Here is an 18,496-nt window from a genome sequence, read left to right on the forward strand (position 1 = left end):
TGCACTGTGTGGATTGTCATGCACAAGGTGACAGGCACCGCGAGGTGCCTGCCACTATGTCCATGACAATGCAGGGCCCATGTGCACCCCCCAATACCCTGGAGGCCCGCATGGCTTTCCATGGCGGGGTCTCTGCCATGGAAAGCCATGCTCCGCTGCCCATGCTAATATGGATGGCAGTGTCTAGCAGACACCGCCACCATATATAGCCCCTTTTCCGCCCGGTCGACTGGCAAAAAATGGGCGGACGGTCTTTCCGTCTGCTGGGGTCCCCCCGCCATACTAATATGGCAGGGGAAATGGGTGGCGCGCAGGGAAGGATGTAGGGCAGATCGCCACCACCGTGCGGGCGGTGGCGATCTGCCCTACATCCTAATCGACCCCCTAGTCTCAGCAGAGATCCAAAAAGTTAGTGTTCAAAAATCTTATGGACTGAAAGCGGGTCAGAAACCAGTTCTTCACAGTTGTCATCATCAACCATGGAAGGAGTGAGATTTAGTGACAGGAGAGCATTACACTAGAATGGCATATGAGTATTAGTTGAAAGAGGACTTAAGATAAAATTGACTGAATCAGTCTGGGGTTGATTTGAGACATTTTCATATTAGAAGCACGTTCATGAAATGCTGATTTTTTGTCTTCATGCTGAGATTTCCAATTTGACCTTTTCCAGACATGACTATGACAGAACCATTAGCTGAGCCCTATTTCTCAATATGACAGTTTCCTTATTAAGTTAAAAAGGCATGTGGTCATATACTCATCCTTAATTTGGTATAGATGGTTTAAAATGTAATGACTGCTTACAAATTCAATTAGAATGATTGCATTTAAACATATGTAGCCTTGTTGGGTGCAATAGGCTATCTACAAATATGCTTGCATACTTTATTTAATTGATTGATGGAAATTACCTTTTTTGTTTCTGCTTGTGATATTTCATCTGAAATGTAAAATGAACTTACATTGCCATTTAATCCAATATAATAAGGTATAGGTGCTATATGCAATTCAGAAAGTTCTACCGAGTTATGTTTCATGGCATTATTATCGGTTTTTTTCCCAAATCAGCTGTTTTGCCAGTTCTAGTAGAAAGTACTCTCTCCTCGTCAGTTCAAATTCTGCCATGTGTATTCTTAAGAGTTTTTTTTTTCTCCTCTTTCTACTGACTTTCCATGCCTGGTTCTATTGTGATCTACTATAGGCACCTATTCACAACACTGTGATGACACCTGTTTACCACCTGGTAACTACTTTCTGCCTGCTGTGTTTTTCAGACATGCTGTTTTGTATGCCTTTCTAGAGTAACTAAGTATTTAGAAAATGTTTGCAGTGATGTGTCATAATGTCTATTCATCCTAAGGTTTTACAATAACAACCTATACTGACACACCTGAAGAAAATTCCATAATACACCTAACATAAACTAACTAAAGCATCTTTGGCTCTGTGCCATAAAATACCTGGTCAACAATCTTCTCCATTAAATAATTAACAGGATATAAACTGGTGAAAGTATTTGAGAGACTGCAATCAAACAATACAATTCATTTGAAAGTCATTCATTTGTCTATAATTTGAATAAATAGTGTCACCTTAAATTAACAACCTAAATAGCTGTGGTGACTGTGTAGCAAACTACATTAAAATGTGTATATTCTAAATGATGTTAGAGCTTTCTTACAAAGTGTGCCTTTACTACTTAAATGTATATCTAACATTGAATACACTATATGAAATACTTTAAGATGACCAAACATATATTTGAGTTTGTTACCAAATGTTATCAACATTTTAGGAACACATTAATAACATGTGGAATGTACATTTTTAAAAATACTCTTTCCTAACCTTCTAGGTAACATTAAATGCTTTTTAAAATCCTATTAAAAATGTACATTACATGTGAGCAATGTTTGGGCCAGTGGCAATTTTTCATCAAGGTTGTGTGGCTGTTTAATTACTAAACAATGTCTTCAGATATGTTTTAAATCCCTAAATGAAATTTAGCTTTCAAAAATATATAATTTCTGACTTTTAACAAAAAATAACTAATTCTCCCCAACACGAGGAATCTTTTAAATAATGTTTTCAGCATGAATGAAAATATCTGAATATTCTTTATATTTTTCATCAATCTGAAACTTTGCTAATTACATTTTAAATATTTTTCAACAAATTATCAGTTTGTAAATCTGTTATAAACTTGAAAACATGATTAATAGGTCATACTTGAGACACTTTTTTGAAATCCTAGAGATATTTTAACCATTTAAGAAGAGTTTTCCATTCTTTTTAAAACTTAAGTTATAAAATATCATCATTATTTGGTGATTACTTGAGACATTACTTCTATGAAATATATCATAAAACATTCCCAACCCATGAATGCATTTTAAATGTTGTACTTTAACAATTCTATTAAAAAAAGGATAGTTAATTAATTGGTGAAACAATTTACAACTATTACTTATATCACTTGAAAAAATCGATGAACCCGTGCACTCATCCCAACATGTTTAAAATGAATAACAATCCTTTATACCTGGGTATTAAACTGTTTCAAAGTTTGCCTTATAACTATACATGTCTATTCACTGGAAGTCACATTTTATAAACTGTAATCCTCCAAAACTGCTCTGGTATCAAAACTGACCTATAACTTGCAATATTGTGAATCATTAATTGCATGTGTACTGATTTTTCTAGACTAATCAAACCGTGCACAGCATCTGTTTTGCAGCTAGTGACCAATGTTTGTATTTTATTTATTTTATTTTCCTAATGTCGGCAGTACCTATATGGCTCATGCTTCCATTCTAAAATTGCCAAAGCGACTTTCAAAGCGACATTTAGCTTTAAACATTGATATTTAATTGAGCAGCAGAAAAATATTGTTTTGTTTTGTTTACCTGAGTTTCTGATGCTTCTGCAAAAAACATTGTAAACTATATTAGGAAATTCTACTATTTATCGAGTCCCCAGTCTTTATTACTTTTTGGCCCCCCTTAGAAATTAGACTGCTGCTTAATCTGATCCCTGCAATACAGGCAGTAGCCATTGCCGCCTATGTACAAACCAGCAGTTCTCTCACTCCCATGTCAGTGGCTGCTCCTGTAGGAATGACCTGATTTGAATTCTTGCCTATAGGCTGACACAGAGTGATGTAACATACTAAAAACAGTCACATAATAATGTAGCAAAGTCTGCCCTTTTGAGTTACTGAAATCAATAATGTAGGGGATTATGAAGGATGAGGTAAATATTGACAGTACAGGAATATGTTTTTGTGACATAGAGTATCACACTGCATGCAAAAATAGGGGAGAGTCCGGGCATCACCTCGCATAGACGGTAAGAGACTAAGTCAGAAATCTCTTTTATCTCCATTTATATACTGACCAGACATATTAGGAAAAAAAATTAAATAAAAACACAACATTTAAATCAAACTCTAAAACCATAGCAACAATTGGTTGGCAGTGAAAGGGGAAAAACATACAATGTAGGGTTATTTGCATACAACACAGCAGTTTAAATATTTGTTTCTGGTTTTAAATGTAAAGTTTTGAAGGTTTTATATTTTTCTTTACTAAAGATAAATTGGTTGGACAGTTAAAAAGTGCTAGAGGTATAAAGATAAATCTGATGCAAATTGTTCCCACAAGAGTTCTAACAGTATTCAACAATTTCCATGAAAAGGTACAGGAAGAGGTGTGGGATAGTTTTTGATTAGGGCCAATCTGTCGGAAACCTGCAATTAGGCCTTCTATCCATTTTCCATTCACAGAGGTAGAACTACCAGCCACATTGACTCCAGTGAACATTGGAAGATCCTGTGGAAAATCCTGTCTGTTGGTGTCACAGAGATGTACAGAATATCTTACTACTACTGGATGTCTGTGTGCCATCATTTAAAATACAGTGTGTAGCATTTAAAATTACAGTGGACTGCATAAGGACAGTACCTTTAAAAAGGCGCTTACATGTGTTTATCTACCTCTTTGAAACAGACAAAAATGTAGTCTTTACACTAGTTTTGCAAATTGCAAATGAGATAATACTAAAAAAAAGGGCAAAAAGCTTCCAATCCATATTCTATAAACCCATTAAAATTGAAATATTTGCACAACTAAGCTGAAAGTGGCTGAGCAAATAACTTTGTAAACATCTGGCAGTTCCTAAATTGGAAGCACAAACAGTAAAATAAGAGGTCTGAAAACTGCAGGTCGCCCTTATCTCATTTCATTCTCAGATTTTTCCAAGATAACCTAATGCCCTTAGAGCCCCAGATAGAGCTAACCAGTTTGTCCTGGATTTTAGAAACTAGTCATTTATCAAACTGTAGTGGTATAGTGTTAAACTGATAAGTAATATTAGGAATAATAGTACTTTTTTTAAGTTGACCCTTTGATAGATAGTTAGAGGAAGATTCAGACTTCTTTAGAAATCTATCCAAATATCAAGATGGAATTTTGCTAATTTCCTGAGTTATTACAATTCCCAGATCCCTCATTTCATTAACTTTAGTCTGCAAGGATACCTCAGGGTAGATCTTCTATTCCATAACCTCTATTTTATCTTAATTAGTTGCTGTCTACGTAGCCTACCAAACTTCCTGTGCCAGCTCTTTAACTTATGTATGTGCACTTTTTGGATCTGATGAATATGTCATTATGTCATCTGCATAGAGGGCTACTTTCTTCTAATATGCCTTGTACTTGGAAGGAGGAATAGTTGCTTGTTGCCTTAATCTTTCAGCAAAGGTCTTTCTATAGAGATTAAAGACCAGGGGTTGCAATAGGCACTCTCAGCAGGTGCCTCTGCTTATTAGATTCTTGTTAGATAAGGACTCATTTTCGAGAACTCTTTCTATAGGGGCCTTATAGAGAGCCTGGATCATCCTAGCAACTTTGAAGGGGATTCCAAATATAATTAGGCTTTTCCAGGGAAATCAATCAATTACTTCTTTGTAGAGCGCGCTTATCATCACCGAGGGGTATTCAGGCTAGGCCTGGGCTAAATTTCCGTTCCGCTCGCGGAAATTGTGATAATTTTACATTTTCGCGTTCCGCGGAGAGCGCGAAAATGTCAAAATTTCTGCATTCCGCAGCTTAGCGATAATTTGTTTCTTGCTCGCGCTGTAAAATAATACATTCTCGCGCGCGCGCGATCGCCTTACCTGAATCCCCGCGTTCGCCGACAAGTTTTCCCGATCCGGTCGCGTTCTCCACAAGATGTTGGATTGTTGGTAGCCATTTGCGCTGACTCGCGACAGTTCGTGCCCGCAGTAATGTTATTGGTTGCGCGATCACGTCTTTCTTCTCGCGATCATGCACCACGAGAAGAGTAAAAACAAGATGGCTGCGCCCGCAAGCAACCGCATGGGTAAGTTGGCGAACCGCGACCATGCAGAAAATACCGCGAACGGGCGGGGGAAAAACTTCCGCATCTTCGCAATATTTCCGCGTGTTTGCGGAGATTTGTAACATTTTTGCGATAATTTGCGAAAGTCACTTTCGCAAATTCCGCCCACCCCTAATTCAGGCGCTATCGTGAGGAAGGTCTATTTGAACGGCTGGTCTTGAGTCTGCTCCTAATCTCAGCAAGGGATGGGGATGTTTAGAAGTGGGTGAGGAGGTCATGTCAGGCTTTGACTACATGGTGAGAGAAGGAGTGACTTCCGGTTTGGGTGTTATCGATGCTTGGGATGGTGGCGAGGGCAACAGACCGCATATGTCTGGTGAGCCGGTGTAAGGTCAGACGGTTGTTGAGGTATTCTGGTCCGGCATTGTGTAGAGCATGAGCAGTTTGAAGTGGCATCTGTGCTTGACAGGGAGCCAGTGGAGACTACGGAGGCAGTGGGCGATGTGGGCTTGATAATTCCGAGGTTGCGGGTGTGGGTGGGTGTAGGTCTGAGAGCGGTGGGCCATCGGGAGTCATCCCACAGTGAGGAGGGACGTCTGGAGAGGAGAACCTCAGTCTCATCAGCATTGAGCTGGAGGCAGTTGGCTTTCATCCAGTTGGCGACGTCCATCATGGCGCTCCGAAAGCTTGATCTGGTGGAGTCAGTGTCTTCGGTGAGGAAGAGTATGAGCTGGGTATCATCAGTGTAGGAGGCAATGCTGAGACTAGGGCTGGGGGTGATGGGGGCCAAAGGGGTATGCCACAGGTGATGCTCTTGGAGTCAGAGGTGTACAGCGGGAGGTGGGTTCTTTGGGTGCATTCGGTTGGAAAAGAGGATAGCAGCTTGAGGGTGTAGCTGTGGATTCTGATGTGGTGGAGTCTTTGGATGAGGAGATGGTGGATGATGGTGTTGAAGGCCTCTGACAGGTCGAGGAGGATCAGGGCTGATGATTTGCTGCAGTTGAGGATGGCTCTGATGTCATTGGTGGCAGGTATTGGGGCTGTTTCTGTGCTGTGGTTCAGGCAGAAGCCAGATTGGGAGGAGTCAAGCATGTGGTGGGACTCCAGGTATTCTGGGAGTTGACGGGTGACTGCTTTCTCTAGTACCATTTACAGAAAGGGGAGGAGCGAGATGTGGCAGTAGTTCCTGAGGTGGAATAGATCGGCTGTAGGCTTCTTTAGCAAGAGTTTGACCCCTGTGTGTTTCCAGGCTTCCGGGAACATGGCAGTGCTGAAAGCTGCGTTGATGATGCTAGTGAGTGGGGTCTGATTGCTTTGTGACGGAGTTTAAAGATGCAATGGGACCGGGGGTTGGCAGGAGCTCTGGAGTGGATGGAGGACATGATGTAGGTTGTTGTTCGGTGCTGAGGGGTGTCCAGTCAGTCAGAGGTGTGGCGGGGGGGTCAGTCGGAGGAGCGTGGAGGACTGGTCTTGGCAGTTGGGATTTGAGATTTTTGTAGATGTTGGTGATCTTGGAGTGGAAGAAGTCGGTGAGCGAGTTGCATAGGGACTCGGAGGGTTGGATGGTGTTTTGACAGTGTCTGGGGAGGACAATTCCCTGATGATGGTGAGTAGTTCCTTGGTGTGGCCGGTGGACTGGAGGGGGGTGATGATGGCTGCTTTCTTTGCTTCTCTGATGGCGTTGTAGTAGGATTGAGCTAAGGCTAAGTTGACCAGGTCAAAAGTCCTTTCTGCATACAAAGGTATAACTGCTAAAAATGCTACTGCTAGGTCAACTGTGCCAATCAGGAAATCTGTCAAATTGTGCAAATATCTGCCCTTTATAAATTATTCTGATTCTCACGGACTAATTCTCCTACTACTGATGTTAGTATGGTTTCCATGATTATTGCAAACATTTAATAGTCTCTGTTCAACAACGAAATGGGCCTGTAGGAGTTCAGATTCTAACTTGGTTAAAGTATTAGTGATATGGCTGCCTCATATCAGGATGAGGATATCTTCACATGTTCTTGCAGATTGACCTAAATAGCAATTTTAACACTGGAATCACAGCTTCCATAACCCCCTAGAAAATTTGCCTGTTATGACACCGGGCTTGCCGTCTTACAGTTTCTAAGTTCTGGTATGGCCCTTCTGATTTCATGTTCACTGATCCTTTCCAGGAGCTCTCTTATCAATGGTTGTAAATTCCTATTTGATAACCAGATTTTCAATATATTATCTTCTATTTCATGCTCATGTTTATACACTTCTTCAGAATAATTAGGAAAGACTTGAGTGATCTTTTCATTACTGCTTACCATCCTTCCATCTTCTATCCTTTGTATGCATCTAATATAATTCCTCATTCTCCATGTTCTACTTCACCAAGTGAACATCTTCCCACTATTTTCTCCGCACTCAAAATGCTGTATTTTACTTGTTTCTTATCTCGCACTGTTTTTATCCTCCAACTTCAACCTAAAGTCAAGTTTAGCTTGCTTTAACTGTTGTTATAACTCCGGACTGCTTACATCATGTTCCAATATTAGCATTTCTTTTTCCCTGATCCGGTATTGCGATCAGCTTGTTTCTTCTTTCTTTAACTGCATTGCTGTTCTAGACCAATTAGTAATCATACATCTCAAAGGTTTGCATGTATCCCAACTATACCCAGGGAACAGCTGTTTAGATTTTGTTCAAAAAGACCCTTGAATGTCCTATCAGTGTTTTTGACAATGCATCATCCAACAACAATATGTGGTCCATCTGGGAGGAATATACTCGCCATTAAAGGCTAGTTGCAATCACACAACAGAATTATCAGAAATATCAACATGGATATCTTTAATATTAATCACTTTGGACCTGATTCACAAAGATAAATGTACACCTGAATACAGAAATGGCATAAACATACACAAACATGTAGGTTTATCCTTGTGAATCAAGCCCAATGTCTTTACGTTTTAAGTCTTAAAGCCATATGTCAATTCTTGGAAAGTGACCATATGTTTTACTGTAGAATGTGCAACTCTTCTCTGACCTTGCTTGCTCCTGCTGGACATCATACAAACCTAAGTCTTGGATTATATATGTTTTAAATCTTGCAACTGTAGAGGAATTCATATGTGAATGTCCAGTAGATCTATCCAACTCGTTATTAAACAATACATTTAAACCCCACCCCTGCTACAATCTGTGCCATATATTAGATTAATGTAGAGCAGAGCCTTCTCAGCAGATTTGGATTATTCACACTCAGACCATATTAGCCAGCACATGCTAAAATGGAGGAATTTGCTTTAATTTCAGCCATGACCCATTTGGCAATTTTTTCTTGTATTATTTCCGACACCTTTACACTCTTCCCTCTTCTTAATATTATTGAAACCCCATTTGTAATTCACATTTGCTCTGTGGAAATTACTCTTCGAACCCAAACTACACCATTAAACAGAGTCTCGCACTCCGAGTTTATAAGACGTTTCTTTGCAGGATCATATTATGAGTGATACAATTCTTTGGATAGTCTAAGATCAATCTCCGTTTCCTCTTGACTCGTAACCCGTTAGTATTCCTTGGTAGAAAATGTATCCTCAAAATTGTAATTAACATATAATTTCGTCCTTCCTACCCCTTTTCTTTTATTGCCATACTACATGGACTTGTACAACTTTTTGTGCCATTTTCCCAAATTCGCTCCCTACCCAGTGAACAATTCTCCCAAGGAAAACCCCATTCTTCTTTTTTTCAGGCACTAAGTAGGGGCCTAGAGTCCCTATTTCCATAGCCCCTCCTCGCTGTGAACAATATTCTAATGCCTGATCATAAAGTAACAAATGTATTCCTTGTCATGTTCCATATAAGTTCTTGTATGATTGATAACCTCACTAAGCTCCTCAACATATCTAAGTTGTCTCAGCATAGGTTGGAACTTCATGTGTACTTTAGCGCATAATGTGCAAGCTCCTACATTTTCTGAACCAAAGCCACTGCCTTTCTTTTGTCACAGAACAACTATCTGATTTAACAGAAAAGGTAAAAAAAAAAAAACAGTCTTTGCCTGTAGAGCTCATAGTTAGTATTCATTCTTTAAAAGTCAAAAGTTTGATTAAGGTTTTGGCAGCAAAGGAACATGGTGGAAGGTGAAAGTTCTGCAGAGAGACCGTGCTTTGCCCCTGATACACTGGAAAAGAGGTCAGCGAGTTTACAAAGTGGACATTCTCTAGCAGACGAGCCACGTCCAGTATAATTTCTCTTACCTTTTGGCACATTCCTGACCTGCATGTCTACTTGTGAGCAGAGTGATCCTGTGTACAGCTGGTAGACTGACTGAGAGTAGCACAGCTGCTAAGTGGAGACAGAGGGTAACGGCTAATCTTCTGGGGCTGCACAGGCAGTATCAGCACAGTTGCTGCACGCTGAGCACAAGAGTGAACAAGAGCCAACAGTGTTAAAGGGAGCTCCAACTGCTTGTATTATGTATGGCAAGTTCGGAGGTCAGCAGGGGAAAGAAGAGCTCCAGCTGAAGCAACAAGAGAGCTCCATTCGCTTGGTCAGGAAATTAGAGAAAGAGACTTGGCTAAACCAAAAGTAAGTGAACTTTGGAGTAGGGGAAGTGTGTGCATTAAAAACTAAGGTGAACAGATACTCACTCACATCTAGAGAAAACCCCTAAAATGTTACAAAAAGAGTAAAGTAATTCCAAATAGGGAAGCTCGAACACCCAAGTACGGATAAGTAGACTCCTGTGGAGAGTCTCAAAATAATCTTTAATAAAGGTGCATGAGACTTTAAGGTCAAGGAAAAGTGCTCAAACCTACTCTTTCTTTGCTCTGTTTATTCAAAATAGTGACTGACGAAGAGTCAGTCAGGAGATCATTACCCATATAAGGACCAAAGAGGGGTAGCAGCTGTAGTATAGGCACCAAGAAAGCGGCCAGGAAGGAGGCTGATCTGAGAACACACACAAACCAAATGATTACCCCCCCATGTAAGTGGGAGTTTCAGCCATAAAAGTCACAGAAGAAATCCTGGAGAATAAAAAATATTAAAGAGGAAAAGAGTTCAGAGTACCTGCCCACGAGGAGATAGAGGAAGATGCTGTTAATTGCTCCAGACACAGGTATTAGTGGCAGCTATGCAGAGTTCATGGAGCTGAGCTGGAAAGTAGGACAAGAACCCCAGAAGACAAGCAGGAACTGCAAGGTGGTGGTGGAGCTCAAATAGATAAAATTGAGGATCAGCAAGGGTATGGTGACTGAGACAGGAATAGTGTATCCCTGATTCATGGTCTATCCATGGAGGTTTGAAAAAGTTTCACAGTTTCAGAGAAAAATCGGAAAGGTATTCAGGAGACGTGTTCTATTCTTGAAAAAAAACTAGATTACTTAACTCTTCAAACTCAAGCCCTAGAATCTAACTAAAGTGACTCTAGAAGTAGAAAAATCTAAGAGGAAATAGTAATAAGTACCAATACAAAACGTTTCCAGTCATTAGAGAAACTAGAAAATCACTCTAGAAGGAATAAGATCAAGGTAATAAATGTCTCAGAGCGAAGAAAAGGGGATGACTTAAAGTCTTTTTTAGTCTCTCTCCTCAAAGAGGGAGTGTTCAAGGGCATGTGTAAATCAGTTTTAGAACACTAAATACAGAGAGTGCACAGGGATGTGTTACACCAAAACCGTCAGAAGACCTGAAAAATCAAGACAGAAGGATAATTGTATGCCCCCGCCCATAAGAACAGGGAACACCTAGGAAGCCCATGCTGTTTATTCATTGACGTTTGTGAAATCTCTCTGAAGCTTGTGCATAGGCAGATGGCCAGTCATGGCAATGTGCATGAAGTGGTTGGAAGTCCCTCCATTCTAGAAGGAGATAGTAACCTATTAATGAACTCTAACTAATATATGTTTTTCATAGTTCAAACCTATACAAGACAAATGGACCATGTCTTCTTATGTGAGTATTTCATGCAAATCTACACATGCATTCTAAATGTGAACATGGTACCTGCACCAGACCCCTGATCATTATTACTGGTTGGATTTTACATTTTAATTGTAGGAGAGCTGCAGCTGCATTATTGCTTTCAACATGGCACATAGTCTATGTGAAACACTTTGTTTGAGAGGATGAATAATCAGAATAATTCCATAGCCACAAAAACAATTAACTCATTGATATCTGGAAAGTCTACCAAACTAATGTAGTTATCTCACCATGTGTTGACCATTCATATTTGACACCTTAGTGGAATGTCAAAGTGGCCGGTCAGATTGATGGTAACAGCCCCTAATGGTAGTAAAAAGTAAATAACGCATTAAATTAGCAATTTTGACTAATGCCTAGTTAGAGGGCCTTAAATCACGGATGAGGTCAAAAAGTCCAAGGTCCAAAAATTTAAATAGCAAGGACACTGTGTGAACATGACAGGCAGATTGAATTTTAAGACTGTATCCTGGCATCTTGCATTATATTTAGCCTGTCAATGGCAAGGAATTTGCTCTTGACAGGCATTTCAGTGTTGCATGTATTTTGTAGTTTATAATTTCTCAGTTTAGTTTCTACGTCTCCTTTCTGATGTGTCTTTTGTCTAATAGGAGTGCCTCAAATATGTGTTGACAAAACGAAGACTGAAGCAGACCGGCCAGGAGGCAAGGACTCAGAATGGAATGGCTCTGTAATTTAAGAGCACTGACATGGGCTGGCTATTATGTCCTAATGGCTGAGCAATAGCTACTAACTGCCACAAATGCAACTAAATATGCCATTATGCTGCAGGCACTATTTCTACATACTTATATTTCAAGGTTATAAAATGTTCACCTGTTAATTTCATTAAAAATTATTTTCTTTTTAATTGAGAAAATGCGATAACCAGCATGTGAATCCCAAAAGTCAGCAATAGTTCATAAATGAATTATAGCTGCATAAAAAGATAGGCCATAAAAATTGTCATTTGGTTGCTTTGCAAAGCGATAGGTGCAACATCTATTAAAATTCACAGAGCCTAATAGCACCCCCAGCTCAGATTCCTATTAGAGAAATCCTGTTTATTCCATTGCCTTGTTTACATCTAAAGAAAATCCCCTCATCATGCAAAAAGTTGATTAAACTGAACCGATATGGTTTGGAAAGACAGACTTATTTCTTGATGTTGAGGAGGGGATTGTGGGATGTATTTCGCAGCAATGATGGCACTATCACTTATGTAAATGAATCAAATGAGATGTGACTTTAAGCCTCATATACAACGTATTGAAAAGCATTGATGCTCATCGGATCACATCAATCTGGTACAGTCGCTAGGACAATAACGTAAATATTAAAGTTCCGATTCACAAAGCTTTTTTTATGAATATGTCTACCTCCAGGCTGAGGTGTGACTTACTCATGAATTTCCATGAGAAAGACATACGTACATATGTATTTCATGAGCAAATGTGTTTGCCCTTTGATACAACTGAGAGAGGTGTGACGCAGCGAGAAGAGCGGCTGCCTCTGGAGAGCAGGATTGACGGTTGGATCTTCCGTGCCAGCTCAGCATCATGTGACTCTGGGTAATTTAATCTCCCCAACGGCCCCCAGTGCCTTGAAACCCTTAAGGGGGGTGATATGTTTGTGCTTTACAAATAGAAAAAAAACTTCAAAAAAAAAAATCTTCCTGAAAAAGCCCCTTGCTTTACTTGTACACACTGGCGTAACGAAACTCAAGGGGGCCTCCCTGCAAGGCACATGGAGGGGCCCCCTCCGGGCTCATTCAGCAGCTATGCAGACCGAGTGCTGTGCGGAGGGGCCCCCTGGAGCTTGGGGCCCCCCCACACTGCGGGGGCTGCTGGGACCTGTGTTACACCCCTGCTTGTACACCAGAAATTAACACAAGCTGACTCTTTTGCAACTTTATAGAGATTGTGAGCTCATCAGCTAATGTGTACTGAGTGGAGATACTACGTGCTTTGTCGGGAATTAACAAATTCAATTGGAGGAGTGATTAAAGCTCAATGACCGGGCCGAAACATGTAACAATGCTGACTAAATAAAAGACAGAGAAGGCGGCTTGCTAGATGTTTACAATGTTTATGATATTGCGATACTGGTAAGGACCGTTACAACTGTTTTTATGTGTTTGAGAGAGGCAGTTAAATGTTATACCTTAAGGAAAGTGACCTTTTTGTAATTTGGAGATGAATTTAAAGCTGGTAAAGTTTCACATGCATTTTCCACCAAGAAACAAATGAAAAAGTTAGAAATGGGGTCTCTAGTTGTCAGAGGTTTGCACCCTGTCCGAGTAGGGAATACCACCATAGTCAGGGTAAGTCAGATACACTCTAAATGAACCTGTTCCTCTGGTACCCTGCACACTTTTAAAGCCACTGAATAGGCTGCCAGCCATTTATTTCCATCACCCCCCACATTGTAACTGGGCACCATATCTTTGGGAAGACGATGCCTGTGCTCCTGTGAGGACACTGCAGGTATGCTGGCACCATTACTGCTGTTACTGGGTCCTCCTTGCAGTGCTCTTATGTCCAGCTCTCTCAGACTGAGCTCATGGACCATAGTCCTCTCCTCCATGGCCAGCCTTTTCTCCTCCAGAACCTGATCCTTCTCTCGCTTTGACAAGCTCAAATTTCAATTTCCTATTCTGTTTTCTGTCCTCCAACTCCTCTGGGTACAGATGCCTTGATGAGACACTGCTCCCTGCTCTGGAAACAACTACCACTGCTGGCAAGTTGTTGGCCTTTTCCACATTGGCATCCAGGGTCAGCTCCTCATCCTCCTTAGGAATTTCTTGCTTCTCATGCAGGTCATCAGCCCTGCACCTTGGGACTCTGCCCTGGCCCTTAAGGCTTTCTACAAGTGCACCTTTCTGGTGAACCCCTCAGTGAGACATGAAATTGTTTGCAAAAGACATTCATCTGAGCCACGGTATAAGACTCCAACCGGGCCAGATGAAATTCCTCAACTTCAAATGCATGTGCAGGTGCTGGTTCTCCAGATTGAGACATTTTTTAGCAGAAAAAAAATCAAAAGGCAAATCAGGGAGAAGTTAAAATTAGAAAAATGTAAATTAGCACAGAACAGACCAAAAATATTGCCAATCTTGAGGAATATGTTTAAATTGGTCCAAGTATAGCGTTGTATTGAACACTGAATTACTATAAGGTATTACACAAACACAAGTCCTATCCTCATGGCTGAACACCAATGTTAGAAATGGAGTTTCTAGTTGGTAAAGGTTTGCATCTGCTTCAAGTAGGGACCAATGACCCCCCTAGTCACAGTAAGTTAAATACACACCCTAAATTAACCCATGCTCACCCTCTGGTAGCTTGGTACAGAGTAGTCAGCTTAACTTAAGAGTCAATGCATAAAGTATTGGTGTAACATTTAAATTACAGTACCTCAATGAGAATACCACAAAAAGACTCCACACAGGATTAGGACAAAAGAGTTTACCTTTCTGAGTAAAACAATACCACAAGGACAACAATCCCATCAGCAGAAATCGAGACAGGAATTTTAAAAAAATAAACGCAACGACAGTGCTTAGAGGTCAATTGCACTAAAGGTTACTTGAGGTTGTGCTAGACTGGGGTAAATCAGAAAAGGGAAGCCAACCGCAATGGAGTGCAGGACAGCTACAGTTCCAAACAGGTCTTGCTGAAGTTTTACCTTCTCAAGTTAAGCCAAGCATTCCATTCGTGGGAAATATGTGTGCTAGGAGCACGGATGGCATCACTGGCGATGGTCCACGGTGCGTGAAGAGCCGCTGGGCATCACGGACAGGCAGGCAGGGCCTCGCGGTCCCAAGGGGCAATGCTGCTGTGTGAAGAGACAAAGGTGCACCAGCTCGTGCGGATCCTTCGTGCGAGCGACACAGTTCAGGAGAGATTGTGCCTGTTCACTGCAGCAAAGAGCCCAAACACTTGATATAAAGGGCCCAGGAGCTGTAGATGTAGAAAGCAGCTGCAGCACCCAATTCTGGGGCCCAGAGCTTCGAGGGGGGCATCTCAGGCAAGGGTAGGACTCATACAAGGTAGAGGCCTGGTTCTTATACTCAAAAGTGCCTTTGATGTAGGGGTGACTTCAAAGGAAACCTCTTAAGTGTGTAAAGATCCATTTCAGCCTAGCCCTGTCTCCAGATTACCTGTAGGATGTAAATGATTCCTTCATTTGAGGGCAGGACACACCCTATTCAGGTATAAGTGTGAGCCACCTCTCCCTCTTCCTGCCCACGAAGACAATCAGTATGCAGATGAATGTAGATTAATCTCCTGTCACACCCAGTCCTTCCAGTGTTATGGCTGTCTAGAGGGAATGCACAAAGTCCAGATGTCACACCACCCAGATGTTATTGTAGACTGGCTTCAGGCACACAGAGCTTTATGAGCACAGAAATGCCATCAGTCTAAAAGTGCTATTTCTAAAATAGTAGTGTTAGATTTAACTTTGCAAGCAAAGAGGATTTATCATCACTTTTCCAATAATATTCAGCATGACAGAGCTACTCCATCTCAATCAGAATTTACAGGTGAAGAGTGTAATAAGAATTCCCAATGTTAACCTAAGAGAGGTGTAGGCCTCACATTAGTGGAAAGCCAATTTAAGTGTTTTTCACTACCAGGACATGTAAAACTTAAAAGTACATGTCTTACTTGTTACTTACGCAGCACCATGCCCTATGGGATACCTAGGGCCTACATTAGGGGGGATTTATATATAATAAAAGGGGAGTATCTGGCTTTAAATGCCAACTCGACATGGCAGTGTAAACGTCACAGGCAAGCTATGCAGGGGAGGGCCTGAGACTTGTTTAAAGGGCACAATCAGCTCTGCAGGCCCACTAGTAGCATTTAATGTACAGGCCCTTGGCACAGGTAGTAAACTCTAGTAGGGACTTACAAATTAAATAAATAGACCAATTGTGCATAAGTCAAGAAAACCATATTTACGGAAAAGGCACGTGCATCTTAGCACTGGTTAGCAGTGGTAATGTGCTCCGAATCAAATGGCCAACAGAAAGAATACCACAAAAAGTGGAGGTAAACAGGCAAAACGTTTTGGGAAGACCACCCTAAGGCTGTCAGGTCTAACACAGAGGCATTGAGCACTTTTCAATGCCCCTTATTGCCATGTTTTTCCTGGCGGTAACAGGCATTGAAAAATGGCTATATGTCCGCCCATCTGAATTAGATAGATGGACATATAGCCAAACTTCCAACAGCTCAACATCCATCGGGCCGTCCAAGAAATTTGACCACGGTGGAGATGTAGAAGTCTCCACCATTATCTTTGCAGCGAGGGACTCCATCGGCTTTGTGATGGAGTCCCCTCTCCGCCAACATATAAATCGGGGCCTATGTGAGCACATGAAAAATGTCATTTTGATCAACTGCAGTATCACTTCTACCATTTTCACAACCTGTATTGTCGGAAATATTGTTAATTTCCTATATATGACATATACACACACACGCACAAATATATACTATTATATTTACTGCTCAGTACATATGTACTATTTATGCCTATTCAAATATGCTGACTAAAATCCCACGTGTGTAAGATTTCCAGACACTGACAATCTTTAATGAGCTTGCATAAAGGCTGTTATATGCTTGTCCATAACATGGTTGCCGAGTTTTTGTTGTAATTGCTGCATGAAAGGCTGATAACGCCGATCATGCTGTGCTATTAGCATGCTCATAACAGACACTGTGTTAGAAATGGTGGTAAACAGTAACAAATAAAGTAATTTTAATAGCTACGAACCACGTTTTGTTAAAAAAGAGTATTAAAAGATGGACATTTTACACCGTCGTTGACGCTTTAGTAATAAAGATATTATTTCAATAGCTACAGTTCTTAGAAGTGACTTTCACATTATGGCAATGAAACCTGCCCATAATCTTGTCAGTGGTATAGGAGCGCAGCACTCCACTCACTAAACATCCCATATTGTTACATATTCTGCCTGGCATTTCTACCTATGCAAGAAACACCTACACATACATCCGTAGAATGGAACTGACTAGGAGAAGGAGTACACTAGAATATTACTAATCATACTATTCAACTTGGTGGGAGTACACGTTACTATGGACCAGATGTAGGTGGCTAAACAACGGTCGGTAACGGCGTAATTCGGTAAATTTCAGCGTTACCGACCGGCATTTAGCCATTCCTAATGTAGGTAAGGAATCAGTGAGTAAGGAATCGGTAAATGTAGGAAGGAAAAATGCAATGTAGGAAGCACATTAAAGAGTGCCTTTGAGCCTAAGGAATCGCTATTTACCACGAACTTCAAGTTGGTGGTAAGTAGCGATTTGCTTACAAAAAGCCCTTTTTTGCTTTTTGTAATGTGCCATGTGGCACACATCCATGCCCTTAGGGCATGAATGTGCACCACATATGCACATTTCAGGGGTGCAACAGGGTGTCCTTTGGACACCCTGCCACCCTTGAAATACCTCCCGCTATTAACGATTCGGTAATACCGAATCGCTAATAGTGAATGTCTTCACATTCATTCCTATGGGCCTCCAAGCCCTTAGAAATGAATGGGTAGGTATTCCTTATTACCGGATCTCAGTTACCGATTCGGTAACAAGGAATATTAAGAATTCGGTATTTTTTACCGAATCTTTACCTACATAGGAAATACCGATTTCTTAATACCGAATCAGTAAAATTTGGTATTAAGGAATCGGTATTTCACATTTACCTACATCTGGCCCTATAAGTGCTTATGAAACAAGGGCTTTGGGTGTGTCATGTACATCTGCCTTTAAGGGCCTTTATCTTGAGGGGCAACGCTTGTGTCTGGGATAAAAAGGTTGTTGGTTGGATGTGTAGAAATGTCTTCACTCAAATCTGTTCTCCATTTTTAGAGAATCATTTTTGCCCCAGAATACTCATTGCTGCTAGACTTTGATAAATATTTTCACGGTCCGTTATTGCTAAACAGACCACATATGATGTGATATATTTTTGAAGTGTATTGAATAATAATTGTTTTAATGAAACAAACACATTTGCAAGGTTAAATGTCAACATGTCGTCTGTGGTAAATGCTATCCATCCACGTTAGGTGATGCTCTAAACAGCCAGTTAATGCACAGTATATTTTAGGTTTTCA

At 40.8% G+C, this 18,496-nt stretch overlaps 1 protein-coding gene across 50 annotated transcripts in view; it reads left to right on the forward strand.

Moving 5' to 3' along the window:
- The window catches only part of LOC146820883 (uncharacterized), a 1,936,624-nt gene that overhangs the window by 183,146 nt on the left and 1,734,982 nt on the right, over window positions 1-18,496 (forward strand). For 41 of the 50 annotated variants that reach the window (XM_085611721.1, XM_085611696.1, XM_085611722.1 and 38 more), the window contains exons 3-4: window positions 1,205-1,246; window positions 11,955-12,008. The exons of 4 other annotated variants lie outside the window; for them this stretch is intronic. In XM_085611721.1, coding sequence (XP_085467847.1) covers window positions 1,205-1,246; window positions 11,955-12,008 — 96 coding nt within the window. The remainder of the gene's footprint in view (window positions 1-1,204; window positions 1,247-11,954; window positions 12,009-18,496) is intronic. 5 more of the 50 variants (XM_085611703.1, XM_085611736.1, XM_085611744.1 and 2 more) reach the window with 1 other exon arrangement.

Source organism: Triturus cristatus, chromosome 6 (assembly GCF_964204655.1).
Source record: "Triturus cristatus chromosome 6, aTriCri1.1, whole genome shotgun sequence".
NCBI lineage: Eukaryota > Metazoa > Chordata > Amphibia > Caudata > Salamandridae > Triturus > Triturus cristatus.